This window comes from Lethenteron reissneri, chromosome 52 (assembly GCF_015708825.2).
Source record: "Lethenteron reissneri isolate LAM-NWPU_2019-01 chromosome 52, ASM1570882v1, whole genome shotgun sequence".
In the NCBI taxonomy this organism is placed as follows: domain Eukaryota; kingdom Metazoa; phylum Chordata; class Hyperoartia; order Petromyzontiformes; family Petromyzontidae; genus Lethenteron; species Lethenteron reissneri.
This window is the reverse complement of record NC_083830.1, coordinates 7,991,043-8,014,834: the sequence shown is the minus strand read 5'-3', so window position 1 is coordinate 8,014,834 and position 23,792 is coordinate 7,991,043. Positions and strand designations below refer to the sequence as shown.

Here is a 23,792-nt window from a genome sequence, read left to right as displayed (position 1 = left end):
TAATTAGTCTTCTTGGTTCTTTCGGTAAAGTCGCGTAGAATGGAAATAATAAAATAATAAAAATAAAACATAATAAAAAAAATATTAAATATTTTTATTATTTCCATTCTACGTGACTTTACCGAAAGAACCAAGAAGATGAATCCCTGCAGTCACGAAAGCTTTAAAATGAAAAATAGTGAAATTAGATTTTGCACTTTATTTGGATACACGTCTCCTGTGAGAATTCAGGTACGCTCGGTTCGTTGTCACGTGATGAGCGTTACTCGGAGCGGCACGGTGGGTGGCAAGGTGCTGCCCCCGCGGTGTTGATGAGAGGGTCAGCCAGCAGTGGATAGATCGAGGCTCACGCTGGTGATGATTACGAAGGTTTGTGACGCATGGCAGCGGGGGGGGGGGGGGGGGGCTACGACGGCCGCCGTGGTGGCCGTGCGAATTCCTGGGTACACTTTGAGAATCTGCGAAGAGCCTGGGTGCCGATTGGGTACCCACCGTGAATGGGGAAAATGTGGAGGAGTTGGGGGGGGTGCTGGGGGGATGGGTGGGGGGGGGGCTGTGTGATTTCTTTAGGCAGCGTGGAGCTCAGAGTGAGCCTGGACATCTCGTGGAATCGCAGCCAATGGCTTCCAGATGGTGGCACGGCAGGAAATAGCACACAACCGGGTCTGTGTGCGTGTGTGCGTGCGCGCGCGTGTGTGTGTTTGCGCGTGGGTGTGCGTGCGTGCGTGTGTGTGCGTTAGAGTTCCTGGTGCGGTGTGTAAAACATCGTCACGAGAGAGACACAGAAGGCCGGGCGTGTGGTGCTGGCCACCCGTGCCGGCCTTCGTAGGTGCCACTCGCAAAACAGCACTTGCCCCAACAGTCTGTTCAGGCTACACGGGGGATCTTTGTACCTCTGTGTGCGTGCGTAGGTTTTGTTTTCCAATTCGTCGCTCTCTCCACACCCTGGGGTGGTTGGTGGGGGCTGAGCACCCCCCCCCCCCGCGTCCCCCTCGCCCCTTCCAGCCCCCCCCCCTGCTGCTAAATTATTGTAGTCAAGTAAAAGATGGTGATAGCGATGATGATGATGTGTTGATGATGATGTGATGATGAGGGGCGGGTATTTCAATTTAAAGCTTTCGTGACTGCAGGGATTCATCTTCTTGGTTCTTTCGGTAAAGTCACGTAGAAGGGAAATAGTAAAATAATACAAATAAAACTATAAAATACAATTCTCACGACGTTTCAGCCACAACGCAAGCAGGAAATTCCTTTGTCAAGGTGCTCTCCTCCTCTAACCCAGCTTAAATATACGCTGCCAAGCTTGGTGGTGTTCATTCAGACGATGTCTTTCCGACAGACCTGTTTTTCACCTGAGGACGGCTGCTTGCGTTGTGGCCGAAACGTCGTGAGAATTGTATTTTATTATGTTTTATTTTTATTATTTTATTATTTTCCTTTCTTCATGACTTTCCCGAAAGCACCAAGAAGAAGGGGCGGGTATCTTGACGGTGACAGTTGTGATGTCCACCGATGCGAGTCCGGCCTCGCGCGCCTTCACACGGGCCGATGTCACCGCCGGCAGCCCTCGCGAGCCAGACTCTTCATTCGTCCTCGGGGAATCCGATGTGCCACGAAGCTCTTTCTCGACCCAGACGCTCCTGCGACGCGATAATCCACATCCGCGCCGGCACGCGAGCCGGTTTCACCGCTCCGTCTCCGCGGTGGCGGCTCCGTTCCTTCTCTCTGCCGGACGCGTTCCACGCCCCCTCGCTAGCCTGGACCGCCATCCACCATCCCTCCTGGCCGTGGACGCGGCCAGCCAGAGCCCCGCTCGCTTTCCTTCGTCGTCGGAGCGACCGCCGTTGACTTGCGTGTGCCCTCTCTCGTCCACGGTCTTCCGTTCCCCCTCTTGTCTGGCAGCGCGTGTCGCGCTCTGCTTGTTCGAGCGCTCTCCGGGTGTTTGTTCCGTTTTTTTGTTCGTCGTCATCGTCGTCGCGCTCGTCGCGGTCGTCCATGTTTTTCGGGTCACGTCGTAGCGGCTCGCGCGCGCGTGCCGCTTGAACACCGTGGTCTTTAACGCAGGCTGCTGCTGCTGCTGCCGCTGCCGCTGCCGCTGCCGCTGCTGCCGCTGCCGCTGCTGCCGCTGCCGCTGCTGCCGCTGCTGCTGCTGCCGCTGCTGCTGCTGCTGCTGCTGCTGCTGCTGCTGCTGCTGCTGCTAGCTGCTGCTGCTGCTGCTGCTGCTGCTGCTGCTGCTGCTGCTGCTGCTGCTGCTGCTGCTGCTAGCTGCTGCTGCTGCTGCTGCTGCTGCTGCTAGCTGCTGCTGCTGCTGCTGCTGCTGCTGCTGCTGCTGCTGCTGCTGCTGCTGCTGCTGCTGCGTGGCTTCGCGTGGACAAGTTCAGTTTTGCCAGAGCGCTCCACAGCCCACTCCGATCCGCGTCTTTATTCCATCGCTTTGAGCCCGGCCCTCGAGGTACACGTCCTCGCTCTTCATGAGCACCCCCAGAACGTTGGGCCGCCGGTTCCAACCACACGCCAATGCTGGACCAACGTTGACTCAATGTTGGCCCAACGTTGGTCCAACAGTTCCAACCACACGGCAACATTGGGCCAACGTTGGCGTGTTCACTGTAACGATGATAACGCTGCCCTTGATTTACCCCGCAAGAGCAGCCCATCCCCAAGTCTCTTTCAGGGGGGGGGGGGGGGCCTGCCACCCTCGGATATTTGGCCAATTCCATTCATCTGCTCGTTTGGCTTTCCTTGTGAGAGGAAACTGGAGTGTAGCGGCGCGCTGTTTCAAACATTTCATAAATTCGGGAAATGATCCCCCGAGTCTCAACGGCCGTTTCCACGAGGACGTCCACTCGCATTGTTCGTCCCAAATTCCTCTTCGCAGTTCCGTAAAAAAAAATTTGGGCCAAAAGATTTGATGCGGGAATTGCGCCCACAATCTCTTTATCTGTTCTGTTTGTTTTACGCTCCCCCACAGCAATGCCGGTGATTACGTTACGATAATAACAGTAATGTCACGCTCGTCCAACCACCGCCGCGCGGTGTTCCCTCCCCGCTGTCGTAGAGAGAGAGAGAGACGGTGATTCGGAGGCGCCAGCAGCATCAGCAGGAGGAGAAACCGCGGACAAGGCGGTGAGCCGGCACCAACAATTGCCCAAGCTCTCAAGGTCCCTCTGCGAGGTGTTTCCGGTCAATTTGTTTCACGCGAGAGAGGACAGCGGAGCTGCTGACAGACAACGCACGCGCGCGTGCGATGGGGAAACGCGCTATCCCACACGGATGGAACAGATGGAGTCGGCGGTGTTGCCGTGCTGCCTTTTTTCTGGCGAGCCAGGGTATTTATCGGCAAAGGAGCAGCCCTTAAATTTCTATTGTTTGTGTCACTGCTGGTGGAAGGGGCCCTCCGCTGGAGGGAGCTCTAGAGAACCCCACCGGTGAAAGATTTGGTTTTTTTTTGGGCCTAATCTTCCACGCTGGCTCAGACGTCTTGGAACAGGTGTGAGTCACCCACACTTTGCCCCACCACACTTAGAACGCGCCACCAACCATTACATGGAGTTTATCGATTGTGTTCATCGTTGTACGTTATTGTCAAGTCGGTCGGTCGGTTTATCTCGCGTAACATCCGCTAGCGACACGGCCAAGACGGTTCGCACGTGCGGCGAACCAACTCCGGTACTTTAGTAACCGTTTTTATTTTTTTTCTATCAACGTGCGTAGCGGCAATGCTAACGACGACCCTGCAGCCCCGTCCACGTCCATTCAGCGACGACAGCAGCCGTCGCCTGACGCGCACAAATCAGACTGTGCATGTGACTCGTCGTTTGGTTATTTGTTTCTTTGCTCCCGAATTTCGCCGTTGGTTCGATGGCTGTGCAGGATTGCCCGCTCCCCCCTCCCACGCTCCCCCCCCCCACGCTCCCCCCCCATCACCGCCCGCATCTGCGAGCGATTTAGACGCAAACATCTCAATTGCCGGGCGCTACAGCGGCGGATCTGTGTGGCCCAGGGGAGCCTCGTGGTGTTTCCAGTTTAGGTTTCCTGGTAGTCGGGGAAAGAAACACAAAATCTTCCTTTTTTCTCTCTCTCTCGAAATCCTCCTCCTCCTCTCGCATTTTTGGTTTTTTTTTGTGGGGTCTCGTTGCGCCCGAAAAATGTTGCCGTGAGACTTCGTCGCAAGTTTCAGTTTTTTTCAGTTTCATTCATGAGGTGTATAGCCCTGCGAGCCATGCGGCTGTTGACTCGGGTGCAACCGCAACAAACACAAACATTGACAGAGAAACATCTTAAAGTGACGATGCGCAGCAGAAAAATCCAGGAAAAAACTGCAAAGTCTTCCAGTGCCAAAACACCGCATCTCAACGCTGTGTGCACAAATCCCAGTGGGATGCAAGTCCGCGCGGGCTACTACGGGCGAGTCCGTCGAAGCGCCGATGTCGTAGCTTGCTCGTTTGCTCCGAGTTAAGAATCTCCGCAACAAGCCGGAGACCTGCGCCGTTTTCTTAGGACGTCGCTCCCGCCCCGGGGCCCCGAGGGAATGTCCGTGCAACCCTCCCTTTCTGTCTCTCGTTCCATCGTTCAGGGGAGCTGCTCAGCTGGATTGTCGCATCTTACCGCGTCGTAATATTCACGCTCTGCTGCTTAGCCTCATCGATCGATTGATTGATTTGACATTGAAAATCTCTGGGCGTGTTTGACACGACTTGGAGCACGTGACGCAGGTTCGCCCTTGCAATGGAGGCTGTCCCATAGCAACCCGGGGCACGTGGCCAGCCGTCCCATCCATGCGCCGTCCAAGCTCGACCCCTGCTTAGCTTAACCGCTCGATAATCGGGCGACGCCCGACCTTGACGGGTGCTCGCGAACAGCGGTTGCCCCGTGCGGCCCGCGTGGGCTAATAGGGGATTCTTTGTGAGCGCACGTGCTCGCGCGCGCGTGCTCGCGTGCACGTGCTCAGTGGCGACGCTGTGTCACGGGAGAGCGGCGGCGGGAGAGGGAGCGGTGTGGCCGGGCCCGGCGTTAATGACGCCCCTCGCACACAGTCCCTCGCTCTGTGCCCGCGCGGCGCTAATGAAGGCGCCGCGCGTACACACAACCGTGGGTTTATGCGCGGCGAGCGATTACGAGCGAGAAAAGCGTGTCGCGAGCGCACGCGTGTGTCCGTATGTGGGCGTGTGTTCGTGAGTGCGTGTGTCTGCGCGAGCGTGTGTGTGTCCGTATGTTGGCGTGTGTTCGTGAGTGCGTATGTCTCTGCGCGTGCGAGTGCATGTCCCTTGTGTGGTGGGGAGCGGTGGTGTGCCGGTTAGCGCGCCGCGCTACGAACCTGGCGACCGATTCCGGCTCACGGCCAACACCGGTGACGATGATGTCAACCGGTCCTGGGCCTCCACGACGGCTCTAACGAGTGCATTAAGAAATATCCGAACAGGTCCTGGGTCATCCCCTCGGTCGAATCGGCCTGAAATGAGTACCTGGTGCGGTGTGTAAACTTCGCCACTGGGGAGACAAAGGCGGCCGCGCGTGGTGCTGGCCACCCACCCCCTCGTGTGCCGTGCCGTCGTTCATAGGTGCTGCTCGCTGTTTGCCCCAGCTGTGGCGTTACTCCCTCTGTTGTGGAATGTAACTGCTCGCTACGTTTCAGCTGAAGCGTCGGAAGATCTAAGGTAACCGGTGAACAGCGTCAGTGGTGGAAGTTCCACGGTGGCGAGATGTTAACTGCCTCGCCTGGTGTACAGGAGGTCGTGGGTTCGATCCCGACCCTGACGCCTGCTGCTGTATATTTGGAGTTTGTGTGTCTCTCTCTTTCATCATCATTGCGGTGGTTAGGAGATGTTAACTGCCTCGCCTGGTGTACAAGAGGTCGTGGGTTCGATCTTGACCCCGACGCCTGCTGCTGTATATTTGGAGTTTGCTGTGTCTCTCTCTCTCATCATCATTGCGGTGGTTAGGAGATGTTAACTGCCTCGCCTGGTGTACAAGAGGTCGTGGGTTCGATCCCGACCCCGACGCCTGCTGCTGTATATTTGGAGTTTGCGTCTCTCTCTCTCCCCGTGGTCGCGTGGTGTTTTTCTCCATGTCCTCCGGTTTTTCCTTCCCACATTTCGAATCAACGTGCGTTTAGAGTATTTGGCTGCAATACATTTCCACGTAATAATATGCCACTTCGTTGAGCTATCATTTGTGTGGCCAGGTAGCTTCTGAGAAAGAGCCACATAGCATGAGTGGACCTTACCTGGTAAAATTAAAATAGCTTAAAAAAAACTTTTAATAGGAACCCGCTGGACGACGAGAGTCGATGCCACCTTGCTCGGTGTCGACGATTGATGTACAATCTGGTGTGGGGGCTGGTGTACTCATCAGCCAAAGAGCAGTCATTGTTTTACATTAATCCCAGTATTTCGAGGGCCGAGTGGACCAAGGGGAGGCAGTGACCAGGACCGGCGGTGCTCTCCCACGGCGTGAGTCTTACTTGACCTGCGCCTGCTGGCAGGTCAAGTAAGCCACTTCGCCCGGGCGATCATTTGTGGCCGGGTCGCATCCGATATTTAATATCCGTGCAGCAGCTTCAGTGGGGGTTGTTACTACCTGGTGGAATGAGATGAGTCGTTTCGGTCGAATTAGCTCGGTGGCGTTGTTGGCCAGTCTCGCCGCGACGGCACAACCGCTCGCAACTCACGGTCCCGGAATGAAGCCCGCGACCTCGTGACCTCGTGAGGGGGCCGACGGGAGATTTCTACGTCGGTGACTTCCCCGGGAAACTCTCCTCGCTCGCAAACCCAACGTCGGGTCGGGGTCCACGCACGCGAAAGGCACGCGAGCTCGACGAACAATTGTCAACGCGACGCGTGGACCCGATTTGTGCAGAGGGGTGTGCCCTCGCGGTGTCAGCATGGATCCGTGTGTGCCTGAAAATTGCGAACGTGAAGTGTCGCTTCCAGGTCAAGGATGTTGCCCTCTGATGCTCAATTAGTGCCCGCCAAGGTGCTGGGCTGTAATGGATGAATATTGATTCGGGGATATTTCAAAGTGGTGGAAAGATGTTGACTACCTCGCCTGGTATGCAGGAGGTCGTGAGTTTGATCCCACCACTGACTCTTGCTGTATATTTGGAGTTGCGTGCCTCTCATCATCATCACCACGGTGGCTAGGAGATGATAACTACCTCGCCTGGTATGCAGGAGATCGTGAGTTTGATCCCGACCCTGACGCCTGCTGCTGTATATTTGGAGTTGCATGCCTCTCTCATCATTATCACGGTGGCTCGGAGATGTTAACTACCTCGCCTGGTATACAGGAAGTCGTGGGTTTGATCCCGACCCTGACGCCTGCTGCTATATATTTGGAGGGTTCTCCCCGTGGTCACGTGGGTATCTCCCCAGGTGCTCCGGTTTCCACCCCCCCCCCCTCCATATTTAGAATCAATGTGCGGTTTCGAGAATGTGGCCGCTATTAATTTTCCACGCGGCAATCCACTTCGTTGACCTATCGTTGGCGATGGCCAGGTGGCTTCTGAGAAAAAAAGACCTGACTAGCTCAGTGGGGCCTTTCCTGGTAAAACAAGAATATTGATAAATAGTTTATTTTTTAAATGAAGTGGAGGACAACTTGATATTAAATCGCGGGCCGGAGGTTCCTCACCTCTCTGCTTGAAACCAAACACGAAAGAGTCGAATTGAGTGGCTTGCCGAAGGATTTTTTATTTTGTTTCATTCAAGCAAGAAGCGTTAAGCAACCAAAAAAAAATCCCCCGTCGGCGAGTTGAACGATGGGGGAAATAAGTTTGACAGGAAATATTTTGGCTTTTGCAAGGGAGCTCGCACACCCGGGGCATTCCCCAAATCCCAGGCCGCAGCAGAATTCCAGCGCCGCTTGGCATTCCACTCCACCGTGGCGACGGTGGCGGCGGTGGTGGCTGTGTTGTTGTTATCGCTCTCTCGCTCTCTCTCTCGCTCGCTCTCTCGCTCTCTCGTTCTCTCGCTCTCTTTTTTTTTTACGATCAGTGGAAACAAGAAGATGCTCGGTGTATTCGGCACTTTGTTTCGTTCATCATTTCGTAAAATTTTTTTTTTTAAACGGGGCTTTATGTAACCCTTGCTCGCTCGCTCTCTCTCTCGCTCGCTCTCTCGCTCACTCTCTCGCTCGCTCGCTCTCTCGTTCTTTAGTCATCGCTCTCTCGTTCTCTCGCTCTCTATCGTTCTCTCTGGAGCTGTCGAGAGAAATCAATCTTGTCGATGAAAACGTCGACCGGACGGAAACGGGTCGGCGTGGATCGGCGAGTAAACCGAGCGCGCGGAACGTAGCAGATGGCGCCGCTCACCCGATAGAGAACCCTCGTCTCGTCCCATACAGAACCCTCATCCCATACAGAACCCTCGTCCCATCCCATACAGAACCCCCGTCTCATCCCATACAGAACCCTCGTCCCATCCCATACAGAACCCCCGTCTCATCCCATACAGAACCCTCGTCTCATCCCATACAGAACCCTCATCCCATACAGAACCCTCGTCTCATCCCATACAGAACCTTCGTCTCATCCCATACAGAACCTTCGTCTCATCCCATACAGAACCCTCGTCTCATCCCATACAGAACCCCCGTCTCATCCCATACAGAACCCCCGTCTCATCCCATACAGAACCCCCGTCTCATCCCATACAGAACCCTCGTCTCATCCCATACAGAACCCTCGTCTCATCCCATACAGAACCCTCGTCTCATCCCATACAGAACCCTCATCCCATACAGAACCCTCGTCTCATCCCATACAGAACCTTCGTCTCATCCCATACAGAACTCTCGTGGTGATTGCGGTGGTCGTGGTGGTGGTCGTGGTGGTGACGGTGGTCGTGGTGGTGGTCGTGGTGGTGGTCATGGTGGTGGTCGTGGTGGTGGTCGTGGTGGTGGTCGTGGTGGTGGTCGTGGTGGTGGTGGTGGTCGTGGTCGTGGTGGTGGTCGTGGTGGTGGTCGTGGTGGTGGTCGTGGTGGTGGTCGTGGTGGCGATGGTGGTCGTGGTGACAGTGGTCGTGCTCGTAGTTTTACGCCAAAAATCTTGTCACTGACTCTCTAGCAGCCCACAAGATTGTCACACGTCCACAAACACACAGATCCCACGCGTGTGCCGATGGGTCGATCAAGTTCACAGTCGCTCACGCGGCGACGTTTCGCTACCACCACTCGGAGGAGATGGAGTGAGTTCTGCTGCGTCAGCAGATGAGCCTCCCTGACCAGTGACGTACAGCACCTACAGCCTCCCTACTTGTGTCAACGCAGCACGCTGGGTGACTTGTCAGGCTTAAGGCACCGGTGTGTACGTGCGTGTACGTGTGTGTGTGCGTGTGTGTACGTGTACGTGCGTGTACGTGTGTGCGTGCGCATGTGCGTGCGTTTAAAAGCCGTGTTTACTCGGCTGTCAGCGGCGGTAGCAGTGGCAGCAGCAGCAGCAGTAGCGGCAGCAGCTGTAGCAGCAGCTGTGTTTGGCGACGCGTGCGTCCGTGCGTGCGCGCCGACCCGCGAGGCGCCGTCTCCAGGATGGGAGCGAGCAACCCGCCTGTTGTCGGCAAACACGGGCGGACAGAGCAATTAGCACGCGTATGTGTGTGTGTACATGTGTGTGTGTGTACCTGTGTGTATGTACCTGTGTGTGTGTACCTGTGTGTGTGTGTACCTGTGTGTGTGTACCTGTGTGTGTGTACCTGTGTGTGTGTGTGTACCTGTGTGTATGTACCTGTATGTGTGTACCTGTGTGTGTGTGTACCTGTGTGTGTGTACCTGTGTGTGTGTACCTGTGTGTGTGTGTGTACCTGTGTGTATGTACCTGTGTGTGTGTACCTGAGTGTGTGTACCTATGTGTGTATGTACCTGTGTGTGTGTGTACCTGTGTGTATGTACCTATGTGTGTGTGTACCTGTGTGTATGTACCTATGTGTGTATGTACCTGTGTGTGTGTACCTGTGTGTGTACCTGTGTGTGTGTACCTGTGTGTGTGTACCTGTGTGTGTGTGTGTGTACCTGTGTGTGTGTCTACCTGTGTGTGTGTCTACCTGTGTGTGTGTCTACCTGTGTGTGTGTACCTGTGTGTGTGTGTACCTGTGTGTGTGTACCTGTGTGTGTGTACCTGTGTGTGTGTGTACCTGTTAGGGGAGCGGTGGTGTAGCGGTTAGCGCGCTGCGCTATGAACCCGGCGACACGGGTTCGATTCCCGCTCACGGCCAACACCAGTGACGATTATCTGAACCGGTCCGGGGCCTCCCCTAGGTCGACTCAGCCTCAAATGAGTACCTGGTGCGGTGTGTAAACATTGCCACTAGGGAGACAAAGGCGGTCGGGCGTGGTGCTGGCCACCCATCCCCTCGTGTGCCGTGCCGGATTTCATAGGTGCTCGCTAGCAGCACTTGCCCCTACAGTCTGTTAAGGCTATATGGGGGAATCTTTATCTTTGTGTGTACTTGTGTGTGTTGTGGGGAGCGGTAGTGTAGCGGTTAGCGCGCTGCGCTTTGAACCCGTGACCTCCTGCCAGCGGGCGTGGCCTCAAGGTGCACATAGCCTGGCACAAGCGTCGTGGTGACATCACCGCCATGGCGGTGTTGTTGTGTGTGTATGTACCTGGGGGGGGGGGGAGAGGAACGGCTCGCGCTACGCTGCGCTACGAACCCGGCTTGCCGAGTTCGATTCTCGCTCACGGTCACCGACACGGGAGACGTTTGCCTGAATCGGTTCTGACTGCTCCGATGTGTGAGACAAAGGCGGCCGGGCGTGGTGCCGGCCACCCACCCCCTCGTGTGCCACAGTGCCGGCCTTCATAGGCGCTGCTACTCGCTAACAGCACTTGCCCAAACAGTCTGTTAAGGGTAAACGGGAGATCTTCGTCTTTGTTTGTACCTGTGTTTGTACCTGTGTTTGTACGTGTGTGTGTGCACGTGTGCGTTTGGGGAGTGGTGGTGTGGTGGTTAGAGCGCTGCGTTACGAACCCGGCGGCTCGAGTTCGATTCCCGCTAACGGCCAAATATCGGTGACGAATATCTGAACCGGTCCTGGCCCTCCCCTAGGTTTACTGAACCTTAAATAAACATGGCCACTGGGGAGACAAAGGTGGCACGGCGGGCGTGGTGTTGACCACACCACCGCATTGTGTGCCACGGTGCCGGCCTTCGTACGTGCTACTCGCGAACAGCACTTGCCCCAACAGTCTGTTCACAGGTGATACGGGGGGCATCTTTGTCTTGTGCGAGTGGCTGGGTGTGTTGAGTCACACGAATTGGTGAGTGAATCAGTGGGTGAGCGAATGGGCGAGTGAGTGAATGAGTGACTGAGTGTGTCTGTGTGTGACACCTGGCCTTCATAGGTGCTTCGGCAACAGCACTTGCCCTCAACAGCCAGCTAAGGCTACACGGGGGATCTTTGTCTGGGTTGTGTTTGGTGACGCCGCAGGAGTGGGCAGTGCCAACCCAGAGAGACAACTTGGTGGTGGGGGGGAGGTGAGGGGTGGAGAGCCGGTGCCCCCCCCCCCTCCCACTTTTGGGCCATATAGCCACGTGACGTGACACATGACATGTTACATGACATTCCCATGTTGCGTAACACTCCCAGAAGCTTCTCAAATGCCGCTTCACCTCTGTCCCCCCCCGCCCCCCGCCGTGACCCCAGCAGTGAGTGGCGGGGTGGAGTTGTGGCCACACTCGCACCCCGACCCAGCAACCAGGAGCGTGGCAGAGCAGACAGGGCCTCCTTAAGGGGCCATACATCTCGTACGTGCGCATGGAGGGAGGACGGGGGTGGGGGGTTAACCCAGATGCGTGCGTGTGGGGGGTATACTGACAACCTGAGGACGTTGTGGCCGAAACGTCGTGAGAATTGTATTTTATTTTTATTATTTTATTATTTTCCTTCTACGTGACTTTACCGAAAGAACCAAGAAGACGCGTTAACATTATTAATCCTTGATCGTTTCTGCGTGGATTAAAAATCGGCCGTTCTATAGGATTCGCGGTGGGGGGGGGGGGGGGGTGTAAAAAGACCACGTGCTGACAGGGAGGGGGGGAGAGGGGTCAAGCCTTGACAGATCTTTGCGTGCCTACTCAATGGGTGGCCCCTAAAGGTGCTTTGCCGTTGGGCCTACTCTTCCACAGCAGCCACACGGAGACGAATGTGCCCGCGGCACGCGCCGTCAACCCCAGCCACCCCCCCACCCCCCCCAAAGACACAAAGACACCGCGGTTGTCTTTGTGTCTTTGTCTCCACGCCTCTCATTGTCCACCTCCTCCACTCCTCCTCTCCCGCAGCCGCGAGCGTCGCCCCGGACGGACGCCGCGGAGGCCGCTCCACCCCAGCCTCGCCCGTCGACGTGAAGCCCTCCGCCCGGCTCGCCTCGCCGCCCCCCCCCGCCCTGCACGCGCCGCCCCCCCCCGCCGCGGCCCCCCAAACGGCGCTCGCCGCTCCCCCGCCGGCGGCCGCCGCCCGCGCCTCCGCGGCCTTCCTGCCTCCCCCAGGTGCGGTGGTGCCGGCGGTGCTGATGATGATGTAGTGATGCTGATGGCGGTGCTGATGATGAAATGGTGATGATGATGATGATGTGGTGATGCTGATGATGATATGGTGATGCTGATGATATGGTGATGATGATATGGTGATGATGATGTGGTGATGCTGATGATGATGTGGTGATGCTGATGATGATGTGGTGATGCTGATGATGATGTGGTGATGCTGATGATGATATGGTGATGCTGATGATATGGTGATGATGATGTGGTGATGCTGATGATGATGTGGTGATGCTGATATGGTGATGCTGATGATGATATGGTGATGATGATGTGGTGATGCTGATGTTGAGATGGTGATGCTTATGATATGGTCATGCTGATGATGAAATGGTCATGATGATGATGAAATGGTGATGCTGATGCTGAAATGGTGATGCTGATGATGATATGGTGATTCTGATGATGATATGGTGATTCTGATGATGATATGGTGATGCTGATGATGATGTGGTGATGCTGATGATGATGTGGTGATGCTGATGATATGGTGATGCTGATGATGTGGTGATGATGATGATATGGTGATGCTGATGATGATATAGTTATGCTGATGATATGGTGATGATGATACGGTGATGCTGATGATGATATGGTGACGCTGATGATGATATAGTGATGCTGATGATGAAATGGTGATGCTGATGATGATATGGTGATTCTGATGATGATATGGTGATGATGATGTGGTGATGCTGATGTTGAAATGGTGATGCTTATGATATGGTCATGCTGATGATGAAATGGTCATGATGATGATGATATGGTGATGCTGATGATGATGTGGTGATGCTGATGATGATGTGGTGATGCTGATGATATGGTGATGCTGATGATGTGGTGATGATGATGATATGGTGATGCTGATGATATAGTTATGCTGATGATATGGTGATGATGATGATACGGTGATGCTGATGATGATATGGTGACGCTGATGATGATATAGTGATGCTGATGATGAAATGGTGATGCTGATGATGATATAGTGATGCGGATGATGATATAGTGATGCTGATGATGATATGGTGACGCTGATGATGATATAGTGATGCTGATGATGAAATGGTGATGCTGATGATATGGTGATGCTGATGATGATGTGGTGATGCTAATGATGATATGGTGGTGATGATGATATGGTGATGCTGATTATATGGTGATGATGATGATGATGTGGTGATGATGATGATATGGTGATGATGATATGGTGATGATGATGATGTGGTAATGATGATGATGTGGTGATGATGATGATATGGTGATGCTGATGATATGGTGATAATGATGATGTGGTGATGATGATGATATAGTGATGATGATGATATGGTGACGTTGATGATGATGTGGTGATGCTGATGATGATATAGTTATATAATGTTGCCGATGATGGTGATAACATGGCAATGGTAATTATGATGCTGATGGTATGGTGATGCTGTTGATGCTGTTTATATAGTGATGATGATGTGGTGATGCCGATGATAATTGTGATGATATGGTGATGATGATGATGCTGATGGTGATGATCATGCTGATGACATTGGCGGTGTTAACGGGATGGCTGCTGTAGTGTAACGGTCAGCACCGCTGGACTTGCAATCCGGGGGTCACCAGTTCAATCCGATCTCTCCCGCGCTGCGGTTGAAACGACGCTGCAAGTTTCTGAAATCGCTCCTCGGCCTCTGTCCACCCAGCGGGCATAACGGGGCGAATCGATTGGCAGGTCGAGTGTGGTGGCGTGCGGTGTTAGGTCCTCCCAACTCTCACGAGGTGTATGGCCATCGTGCAGGGAGGGGTAGACCGGGAAACTTCTATTGCGACAGAGCGATGATAAAATCATCAAATCGTCTTGATCAAGTCACGACAACAATGATGACCACAATGATGACGACGATGAGAATTATGAAGAACGTCATTGGTGACGATGGCAACGATGATGACCATCATAATCATCATCATCAAAATGACGACGACGATGATTGGCATCACAATGATAGCGATGACGACACGGATGATGACGATGATCATCACAATGACGATGACAACGACGATGACGACACGGATGATGACGATGATCATCACAATGACGATGACGTGGATGATGACGATGATGTGGATGATGACGATGATCATCACAATGACGATGACGACGACGATGACGACGCGGATGATGACGATGATCATCACAATGACGATGACGACGACGGCGCGAATGATGATGATGATCATCACAATCACGATGACGACGACGACGCGGATAATGACCACGATGACGACTGCCATCGTTCAACAGGCCTGCTCCTGAACGGATCACGACACTCCCCGTCCGGCCCTAACGGAGCTTCGCCTTCAGCAGCGGCCGCCAGCGGCGCCTCCTCGCTCGTCCCCACGTCCCCGCTGGCGCCCGCCTTCATCACGGCCAGCCTCTCCTCCGCGTCGTCGCTCTCCTCCTCCTCCTCCTCGTCCTCCTCCTCCTCCTCGCTGTCCACCTCTTCCTTCCCGTCGTCGCCGCCGCTCCACGCGCTGCCGCCGGCAGCAGCAGCGCCGCCGCCGGCGCCGCTGCTGCTGCCGGCGCCTCCGCAGCTGCCGGCGGCGTGCGGCGCGCGCCAGCTGAGCAAGCTGAAGCGCTTCCTGACGACGCTGCAGCAGTTCGGCTCGGACATCTCGGCCGAGATCGGGGAGCGCGTGCGAGCGCTCGTCCTGGCGCTCGTGGTAACCGCTTCCCTCGCCGCCCACCCCGGCCACCGCTCACCATGGCACCGCCGCTTGCAACCGCTTGCAACCGCTTGCAACCGCTTGCAACCGATGCAACCGCTGCAACCGCTTGCAACCGCTTACAACCGCTTGCAACCGCTTGCAACTGCTGCAACCGCTTGCAACCGCTGCAACCGCTTGCAACCGCTTGCAACTGCTGCAACCGCTTGCAACCGCTTACAACCGCTTGCAACCGCTTGCAACTGCTGCAACCGCTTGCAACCGGTGCAACCACTGCAACCGCTTGTAACCCCAACACTGCTGGCCACCGTCTCACTGCCTGCCACCTCACCAGCCCCACAGCCACTGCTCACCACGTCGCCTGCACACTATCCCACCCATCACTCACACCACATCTCACCACATCACACCACATCACACCACATCACACCACAGCTCATCACATCACACCACATCACACCACATCACACCACAGTACACCACATCACACCACATCACACCACAGCTCACCACAGCACACCACCCACCAAACCACGTGCTACTGCCCCCCCCCCCCCCCACCAAGATGCTCCCCCCCCCCACTAACACCCCCCCCCCCGTCACGATAGACAGCGTTGTGGGCCCTTGCGCGCGAGCACGTTGGAAGGGCCGCGTGCCGCTAATTGGGAGGAGGACGAGCGGGGGTCAGTAGAGGCACGGGGTCACAACAATAAACAAAACTAAAATCACGATAGGAGTGCAAAGTACAGGGAAGGTAAAACAAATCGCTTTTTAAAACACATACACAAATAAAACTAAACTCTTTTTTTTATCTGACCACAAATTATAGCCCATCAAAGTGGCTCATCACGTGGACATTTATAGCAGCCAAATAATCTAAACCAGGGGCCTGCAATCAAAATAACAAGAAGTGTCTTTTTTTAAAATTCTATTTGAGGTGTCGATCCGGCCACCGCCGGTCCACATCTCTCCAACGCCGCAATAAAGAGCTTTGTACCTCATCGGATTCCTCCGGCCTAAGTCTAAGTCACTCTGATTTTGGTTAACCACGAACACCGCCTCTTGCCGCACAGGAGCCGATGTCGTCACTCCATTTGCTCCCCGTGAGCGTCCCCCTCGCACGCTCTCCATCCCGTGGCGGCTGCCACTCCCCGCCCGGCCCTAGCGGAGCTTCGCCCTTCAGCGGCATGATCGGTAGCAGCGGCCGCTGCCGTCAGCGGCGCCTCTTCGCTCGTCCCCACGTCCCCCGCTGACGCCCGCCTTCATGACGATGGTCGTTGCCCATCGTCATCATTGACCCTTTTGATCTTTTTCACCGTTGTCATTGTTGTAGTCGTCATTGTTTTATCGTAACCTAACCATCGTCTCGTCCGACCGCAATGTGTCCCCTGGCCAACCCCCCCCTCCTCCCCACCCCACCCCCCACCACTTTTAACTTTTCTTAACTCTTTGAACGTCGGCACCATCAGCCCCCACGCGTGCGCGCTCTCTCATCATCGTCCTGTCTCGCAATTGTTCGTTTAACTTCTTCATTTGAACTTGGCTCTCGTTTCTGTGCGTTTGGCAGAACTCCACGATATCCATCGAAGACTTCCACTCGAAGCTGCAGGAGGCGACGAACTTTCCACTCAGACCGTTCGTGATTCCATTCCTCAAAGTGAGTAGTTCCCTTTTTCCGAATTTTTTGCTATTTTGCCGTTTAGTTTTTTTCCTGCGCCAAAACTTTCAACTCTCTCTGTTTTTTTGTTTTTTGTTCGTTCGTTGCGGCGGCGTTCGCCGCTCGTTGCAGAGCCTCGTGGTTTACGAAACCGGTGGCCGCACCGTGTTCACCGTTTAACAAACAAAGAAATACCGCGGGCAAATAACCGGCGATGTGGCGATCCACGTGCGCGCGACCGTCATTAGAGGCGGCGACGGCTTGGGGGGGGGGGAAAGGAGGCCTTCATCCAGCAGTGGATAGATCGTGGCCGATGATGATGACAATGACGACATCACGATGTGTTGCCCCATTCGTGATGGACCGACGCTCGCGCGTAAAAGCATAGAAAGGTCCCCATTTCTTCGTGGGCGCTCGTTTGGCGAAATAATTTGACATCTGGTTTTTGTTTTTTTCGCCGATGCCGCCGCCGCCACCGCTGCCGCCACCGCACTGCCCGGCTTGTAACTTCATTACGCAGGATTTGGGGAGGGGGGGGGCTGCGGCTAGGGGGAAGGGGTGGGGAAGAGGTAGAGATGGGGGCGACTCGCTACCGCTGATATTCCCAGCTCGCTGCCCCTAGCGTCTTTACGTACCCTCTGCTGTCTCCCACGACCTCACCGTGCATCTAGGCTCGCGCGTTTCTCATCTCCCCCACGACGCCGATGATCGCCTTTGTGTTGTGTTTCACGGAGTTCCGCGTTGAACTAGAGCCCGTGTCTAACGAACACATCATCATGAGGTCATGCTCACCGCACACAAGGAGTATATCGACCATCACGTGATCTCTGGTCATGCTCACAGCAGCGGCTTTTGGCTACTGAACAAAGGCGGTGGTCACCGCTTCATCGCGCGGCGCTTTCAGATGCGCTTCTGCGGCCGTCTGGAACGCTCTTCCCTTCCGATATCAGGAAGCCACTGGAGCTAGGCACTTTTAAATCAAATAGATTGAAAACGAATTTCTTGAGGAACTACTTTTCGTGTGTTAGTTTGTTGTCCTTCCCCCGCACCTCCGATTAGCGCGGTTGACTACGTACGGTGCGAAAGAAGTTCAACATATTTACTAACCGAGTGGGTCCTGGCAGTTCACCAGCAATGATCGAGGCCCCTGCTGACGAGACTCTGAATGTCGAAGCCGGCCCAGACTTTGGCTTGTGCTCAACCTCATGCTGCTGAAATCACGCACTCCCCCATGACGGCCGTGCAACTGATGTGATGTTTGTTAAAACAAAAAAAAAGCCCCAACAACAATAACCTCGAATTACTCACGTGGAGGGATGGACTCGTGCAGGAACACGTATCGACTACCGATTACATTTTTGATCCACGTGTTTTTATTATTTACTTTAAGCCAATCGAATCGCGTTTAGGACGGTGCTCGCACGCCGACGCATTCCATCGCAAAAGCCAGACGTTGGGGAGGTGAGGGGGGTGATGTGGGGTGGGGGGGGCAGGTAGGTGGGGGTAATATGAGAGTGGTGCTCCACACAAGACCGGTTATTTGAGTTCAGTTATTTAAGGAAACTTTTTTGCTCGGGTGGCTCACAAAGGCAGAGACGCTGCGGCGGCACCGCTGAGGATTCTGGGCGAGAATCCGTTGTTTCAGCCGTCGCGTGGAGATTTAGAGCAGCCGGATGCTCCCAAGAGCGTGGCGTCGATTCCTAAATGCGTGTGGGGAAAACCCAAAGAACCCGGAGAAAAAGCCACGCCACCACCAGAAGAGTGACACACAAACTCAAAATATACAGCAGGCGTCAGGGTCGGGGTCGAACCCACGACCACCTGTATACCAGGCGAGGGAGTTAACATCTCCCCACTGCGGTGCCCAAATGCCACGCGCAAGAGACGGAGGGAGGGAGAAACGGCGCAGCCCTTTCTAGGGTTCTCAAGAGTAGCGGGTTGATGGTCCTTGACCGGTCACCAATGACTTACACAGAGACCCACAGACTTACACAGAGACCCACAGACTTACACAGAGACCCACAGACTTACACAGAGACCCACAGACTTGCACAGAGACCCACAGACTTACACAGAGACCCACAGACTTACACAGAGACCCACAGACTTACACAGAGACCCACAGACTTGCACAGAGACTCATAGAATCTCATAGAGATCCACAAACTTCCACAGAGATCCCCAGACTCGCCCCAAATGAGTTGTGGTTAAGCCGAGTTCTCAGCGAGTGTATGGCCTCAGCCCGGTCACCAACGAGTACACAAAAAGACACACGCGTCACATTACTTGGGAAACTCTTCAAGATTAAAAAAAAAGTCTGAAGTGGTTTCCTGGCTCAAACGAGCATCGAGTGGGGGGGGGGGGGGCAAAAGGTGCCATCTCCCCCTGGGGCTTCACACAGAAAGAGAAACCCTCACAAACAGAGGCTGTGTTTTTTGTTGCTATCGAATAACGGGGGAGGGAGGGGGGGCGTGGGGGTGGGCCCTCGGGGAATTGTCCTCCACGCCTCCCTCCAGGAACCTCTGGGTGGCTCCGCTCCTAGAATTCGAGGTTGATGATGGGCAACGGAGGCCTTTCCCGGAAAATGGTATCTAAGTCTGCTCGGCCAAGAGTTCTGACGTGGAATTCCGGGCCGCAGCCCGAGGAAGAGAAATCGTCTGGGATGAATTTGGGACACGTGCCGGAAGAACTTTTACCTTTTAATTCACTGTTTCCTGAGCCACGGCAGGCGGCCAGCGACAAACGGCGCCGTTGAAGAGTTGCGGTCGGAAATCGGCCGCCGACTTCGGGTTGGCCAAGTACGCCGCAGAAATGATGGGGTGGGTAGCGTCGGGGCGACGCCACACGCGGGCAGGAGTTTGACGGATCGAGAAGATTTTAGACGTCGCGTGGCCCGATTTGAGATTTGCGTCTCTCTGGAATCGATCGGTCTGGGGGGGGGGGGGGGGGGGGGGCGCTGGGGAGGGGTGGGAGGGAGTGGCGCTTGTCCTGATCCTTCATCAAGAAGAGACGGCGGGGGTGGCGGTAGAGGAGAAACGGCGATGTCTGTCGTCCGCTGCGGATGGCCGTCATCTGGTTTGAATGACGACGACGAAAATCGGCGGCGGAGCGAGGGCCCGTGCGGCCACCGCCGCCGCCGCCATCTGCTTCTCATTCCGCCGCACGGCTCTCTCCGCCGGTGCCCCGCGCCCGACCGGCGTTGAGCGGCGGCCGCATCGGATGGGAGACGCGGGAGAGCGAGCGCGGGGAGATGGGAGTTGGGGTTGTGGGCGGGGGGGAGGGTGGTGAGTGGGGGTGTCGGGTGGAATGGAGTGTGGGGAGGGGGGCGCGCGCGGAGGATTGCGGAGGATTGGGGCAAAGGGGACGAGGGTTACGTGGGGGTACGCGGCGGTACGCGGGGGTACGTGGGGATACGTGGGGGTTCGCGAGAGTTCATTAAACAGGACAGGTGGTGTCGGCTCGGATGTCCCCTGTACCGTCCGAGTGTTTCTGCTCCTGAAATTGATCGTTGCGTTTTTTTTTTTAAGAATAGCTACAGGGTAAAAGCGCGGCCCTGCAATTGCTCGCTTGCCTCACTGCCGGTGGAAGGGCCGACCACCGGAGGGAGCTCTAGAGAACCCATCAGTGGTGGGGGAGGGGGGGTTGGGGGGGGGTATTTTGGTCTAACTCTGAAATGAAGGTTGACAACCGGTGGATCGTTCCCCACTGCCCTCTTTTGTGCAAGATCTTGGAGGCCCACATTAATGTGGAAATCTGCAATGTTGTGAAAGCCATCAAATATGTTTGCAAATACATCAACAAAGGCTCTGACATGGCTGTCTTTGCCTTACAAAAATAGGGCCAAAGTGTGGATGAGGTTAAACTTCTTGTCCAAGGAAGATACATCAGCAGCAATGAGGCCATTTGGATCATTCTTGGCTTCCCCATCCATGACCGTTCCCCCACAGTCGTCCATTTGGCAGTTCACCTCGAAATGGTCAACGCATCTACTTGACCGAAGGAAATGCCCAACAGCAGGCCCTGGCTCCACAAGATACCACCGTGATGGCGTTCTTTGTTTTGTGCCAAAGTGACCCATTTGCTGCCAACCTGCTCGACCATTAAGTTCCCTCCTACTCATAATCAACGATTTTTGGGTTTAGATCGCGTTTATTTATAAATGTGTCGTAACCCTCCACCACCCGACACGGCCAATCAGTAAAAAATGTGTCACGTTGACAAAGACAAATAGTTCACTGCTTTAGCCCACCGGTGTGTTGAATCAACAACATTTACAATTTGCCATTCTGGCGAATTGCTGGTTGCAATTACCAGCGAAACGTCGTACTCAAATTGTAAATGTTGTTGCTTCAACACACCGGTGGGCTAAAGCAGTGAACTATTTGTCTTTGTCAACGTGACACATTTTTTACTGATTGGCCGTGTCGGGTGGTGGAGGGTTACGACACATTTATAAATAAACGCGATCTAAACCCAAAAATCGTTGATTATGAATAACATTGGTCGCGAAAGCCTACGTGTTCCCTCCTACTATACATGGATTGCTAAAAAGCAAATGGAAACGGGCTGGTGATGGTGAATCTGATGCCTTAGGAAGAGTCTACACAGTTCACCCCAACAATCACAAGTGCTACTTTCTCCGAATGCTTCTCCATGTTGTCAAATGGTCCAAATCTTTCATAGACCTCAAAACAGTGGGAAGAGTTGTCTGTCAAACATACAGAGAGGCTTGCAATGTTCAAGGAATTATTGAGGATGATCAGCATCTTGATAAAGCTATGACAGAAGCTTCTGTTAGGGGGACTGACTCCTCTTCTCAGCTGAGATTGCTCTTCTGCATAATTCTTTAAGTTTGCAGTCCATCCAACCCCATGGGACTGGCAACAATACAAAGAGGGACATGTGTGAAGACATCCTCCACAGAGCTCTACGAGAAAATACAAACTCCGACGTCACCTTTTCTGATGTCATCTTTAACCAGGACCTCATCCTCCTTGAAGACAAACTTCACTCCATTGGTGGAAAAGACCTCACGCCTATTGGACTACCAACACCCGACACGGACAACCTGCATGCCCTTGCTCAAGGACAATCTTTTGCAGTGGTGTGACTGATTTTGAAATCTCCGTGCTTTTCTCATGGCCAACTTTATGTTGGATGCTCTCGTGTAGACAATGACAAATATTTACATTACTTTGCACCAGCAGGCAAGACCAGAAACATTGTTTACAAAGAGGCTCTTTGATAGAGAGGTGCGACTCAGCAATAAGTGGCAGTTTCGTTATTTTGGAGAGGCTCTATTTTGTGTTTCATTTCTTTGGAGAGGCTCTTGCTTTGGTTGGGGGCACGACTCCCCTCCCACGTGTGCTGCTTTACCCCACGCCTGCTGGGGGACAGTTCGGCTGTCGGCCGGTGCTCGCTGAGCTGCGCTCACACCTCACCGCCCCGTGCGGCCTTCACATCGCTTCCTTCCCGGGTCTCCTGTCTGCACCCGCACCTGCCGGCCACCATTTCGGCGGCCTGGCTGCCAGCGACTGTTCGTGACGGCGCTCATGCAGCGCGGCTTCCTCGTCGTCCCACATCTCATCGCTCCATCCCCAAGTCTCCTGCCTGCCTCCGTGCCTGCCAAGTGTCCTGTCGGCGCTCTGGCTGCCAGCGGTTGTTTGCGGCACCGCCCGTGCGCTGCTCTTATTTCGCCTCGGCCATTACCTGCCCTCTCTCCCTTCTCCCCATTCACCCCATTTATGCATTACAAATTATAGACCGTCTGTGCTTCCTCAAGCGCCTTACGCCAGTACTATTTAAAACAACAGTAATAAAGACTACGGCACAAATACTTACGTCTTTTGATACCATTAACCATTTACTTATGACTCATAGCATTCAATACAAGACAAAGGCATATCATACAAGTTAAGTATGACCCTCACCTTCGATTACAGTGTGCTGATCCTCAAAGGTGCATTAACAATTGTTTGCATTGTCCCTCTTCCTTGGTTCTTTCCTTAACATGACATACATAGAAAACTAATCTTTAAAAACTGTATGCAAATAGAAAAGTTCAAATGTGTGTGTGCAAGTCGATGTCTGTGTGTGTAAGTCCATGTGTGTGTGTTAGTCAATATGCGTGTGTGTAAGGCCATGTGCGTGTAGGTCAATGTGTGTGTGAGTCTATGTATGTGTGTGTGAGTCGATGTGTGTGTGTGTGGGTCGATGTGTTTGTATGTGTGGGTCGATGTCTGTGTGTGTAAGTCGATGTGTGTGTGAGTCTATGTATGTGTGTGTAAGTCGATGTGTGTGTGTTAGTCAATATGCGTGTGTGTGTAGGTCAATGTGTGTGTGGGTCGATGTCTGTGTGTGTAAGTCGATGTGTGTGTGTGTGGGTCGATGTGTTTGTATGTGTGGGTCGATGTCTGTGTGTGTAAGTCGATGTGTGTGTGGGTCGATGTCTGTGTGTGTAAGTCGATGTGTGTGTGGGTCGATGTCTGTGTGTGTAAGTCGATGTGTGTGTGGGTCGATGTCTGTGTGTGTAAGTCGATGTGTGTGTGGGTTGATGTCTGTGTGTGTGTAAGTCGATGTGTGTGTCCGGGCAACGCCGGGTACTTCTCACTAGTAACAAATAAGATTGGCGGACAACACATCTCCTTCGCGTATCCGTCTCTCCGGATAAAAAAACAAAGAAATTTTTTTATTTATTTCACAACCCAAAGGCCCTCTCCTGCGAAGTGCACGATTTTAGCAGCGTTGATTCAGAACGGAGAACACTCTGGACCGGGTTTCACACGCGGCGTCTCGCGAGCAGCGTCGGGCTTGCTTGCGGCATCGATGCAGGTGAACTGCCAGGGGTTACGGGCAAGAGGCCACCCCTCTCTCTCTCTCAG

The 23,792-nt window shown here is 54.1% G+C and overlaps 1 protein-coding gene across 1 annotated transcript in view; it reads left to right on the top strand.

Moving 5' to 3' along the window:
• Window positions 1-23,792, top strand: part of LOC133355880 (protein CBFA2T3-like) — a 79,005-nt gene that overhangs the window by 37,167 nt on the left and 18,046 nt on the right. Inside the window, exons 3-6 of the mRNA XM_061573294.1 lie at window positions 12,276-12,482; window positions 14,833-14,993; window positions 15,093-15,251; window positions 16,822-16,911. Of these exons, the coding sequence (XP_061429278.1) occupies window positions 12,276-12,482; window positions 14,833-14,993; window positions 15,093-15,251; window positions 16,822-16,911 (617 nt within the window). The remainder of the gene's footprint in view (window positions 1-12,275; window positions 12,483-14,832; window positions 14,994-15,092; window positions 15,252-16,821; window positions 16,912-23,792) is intronic.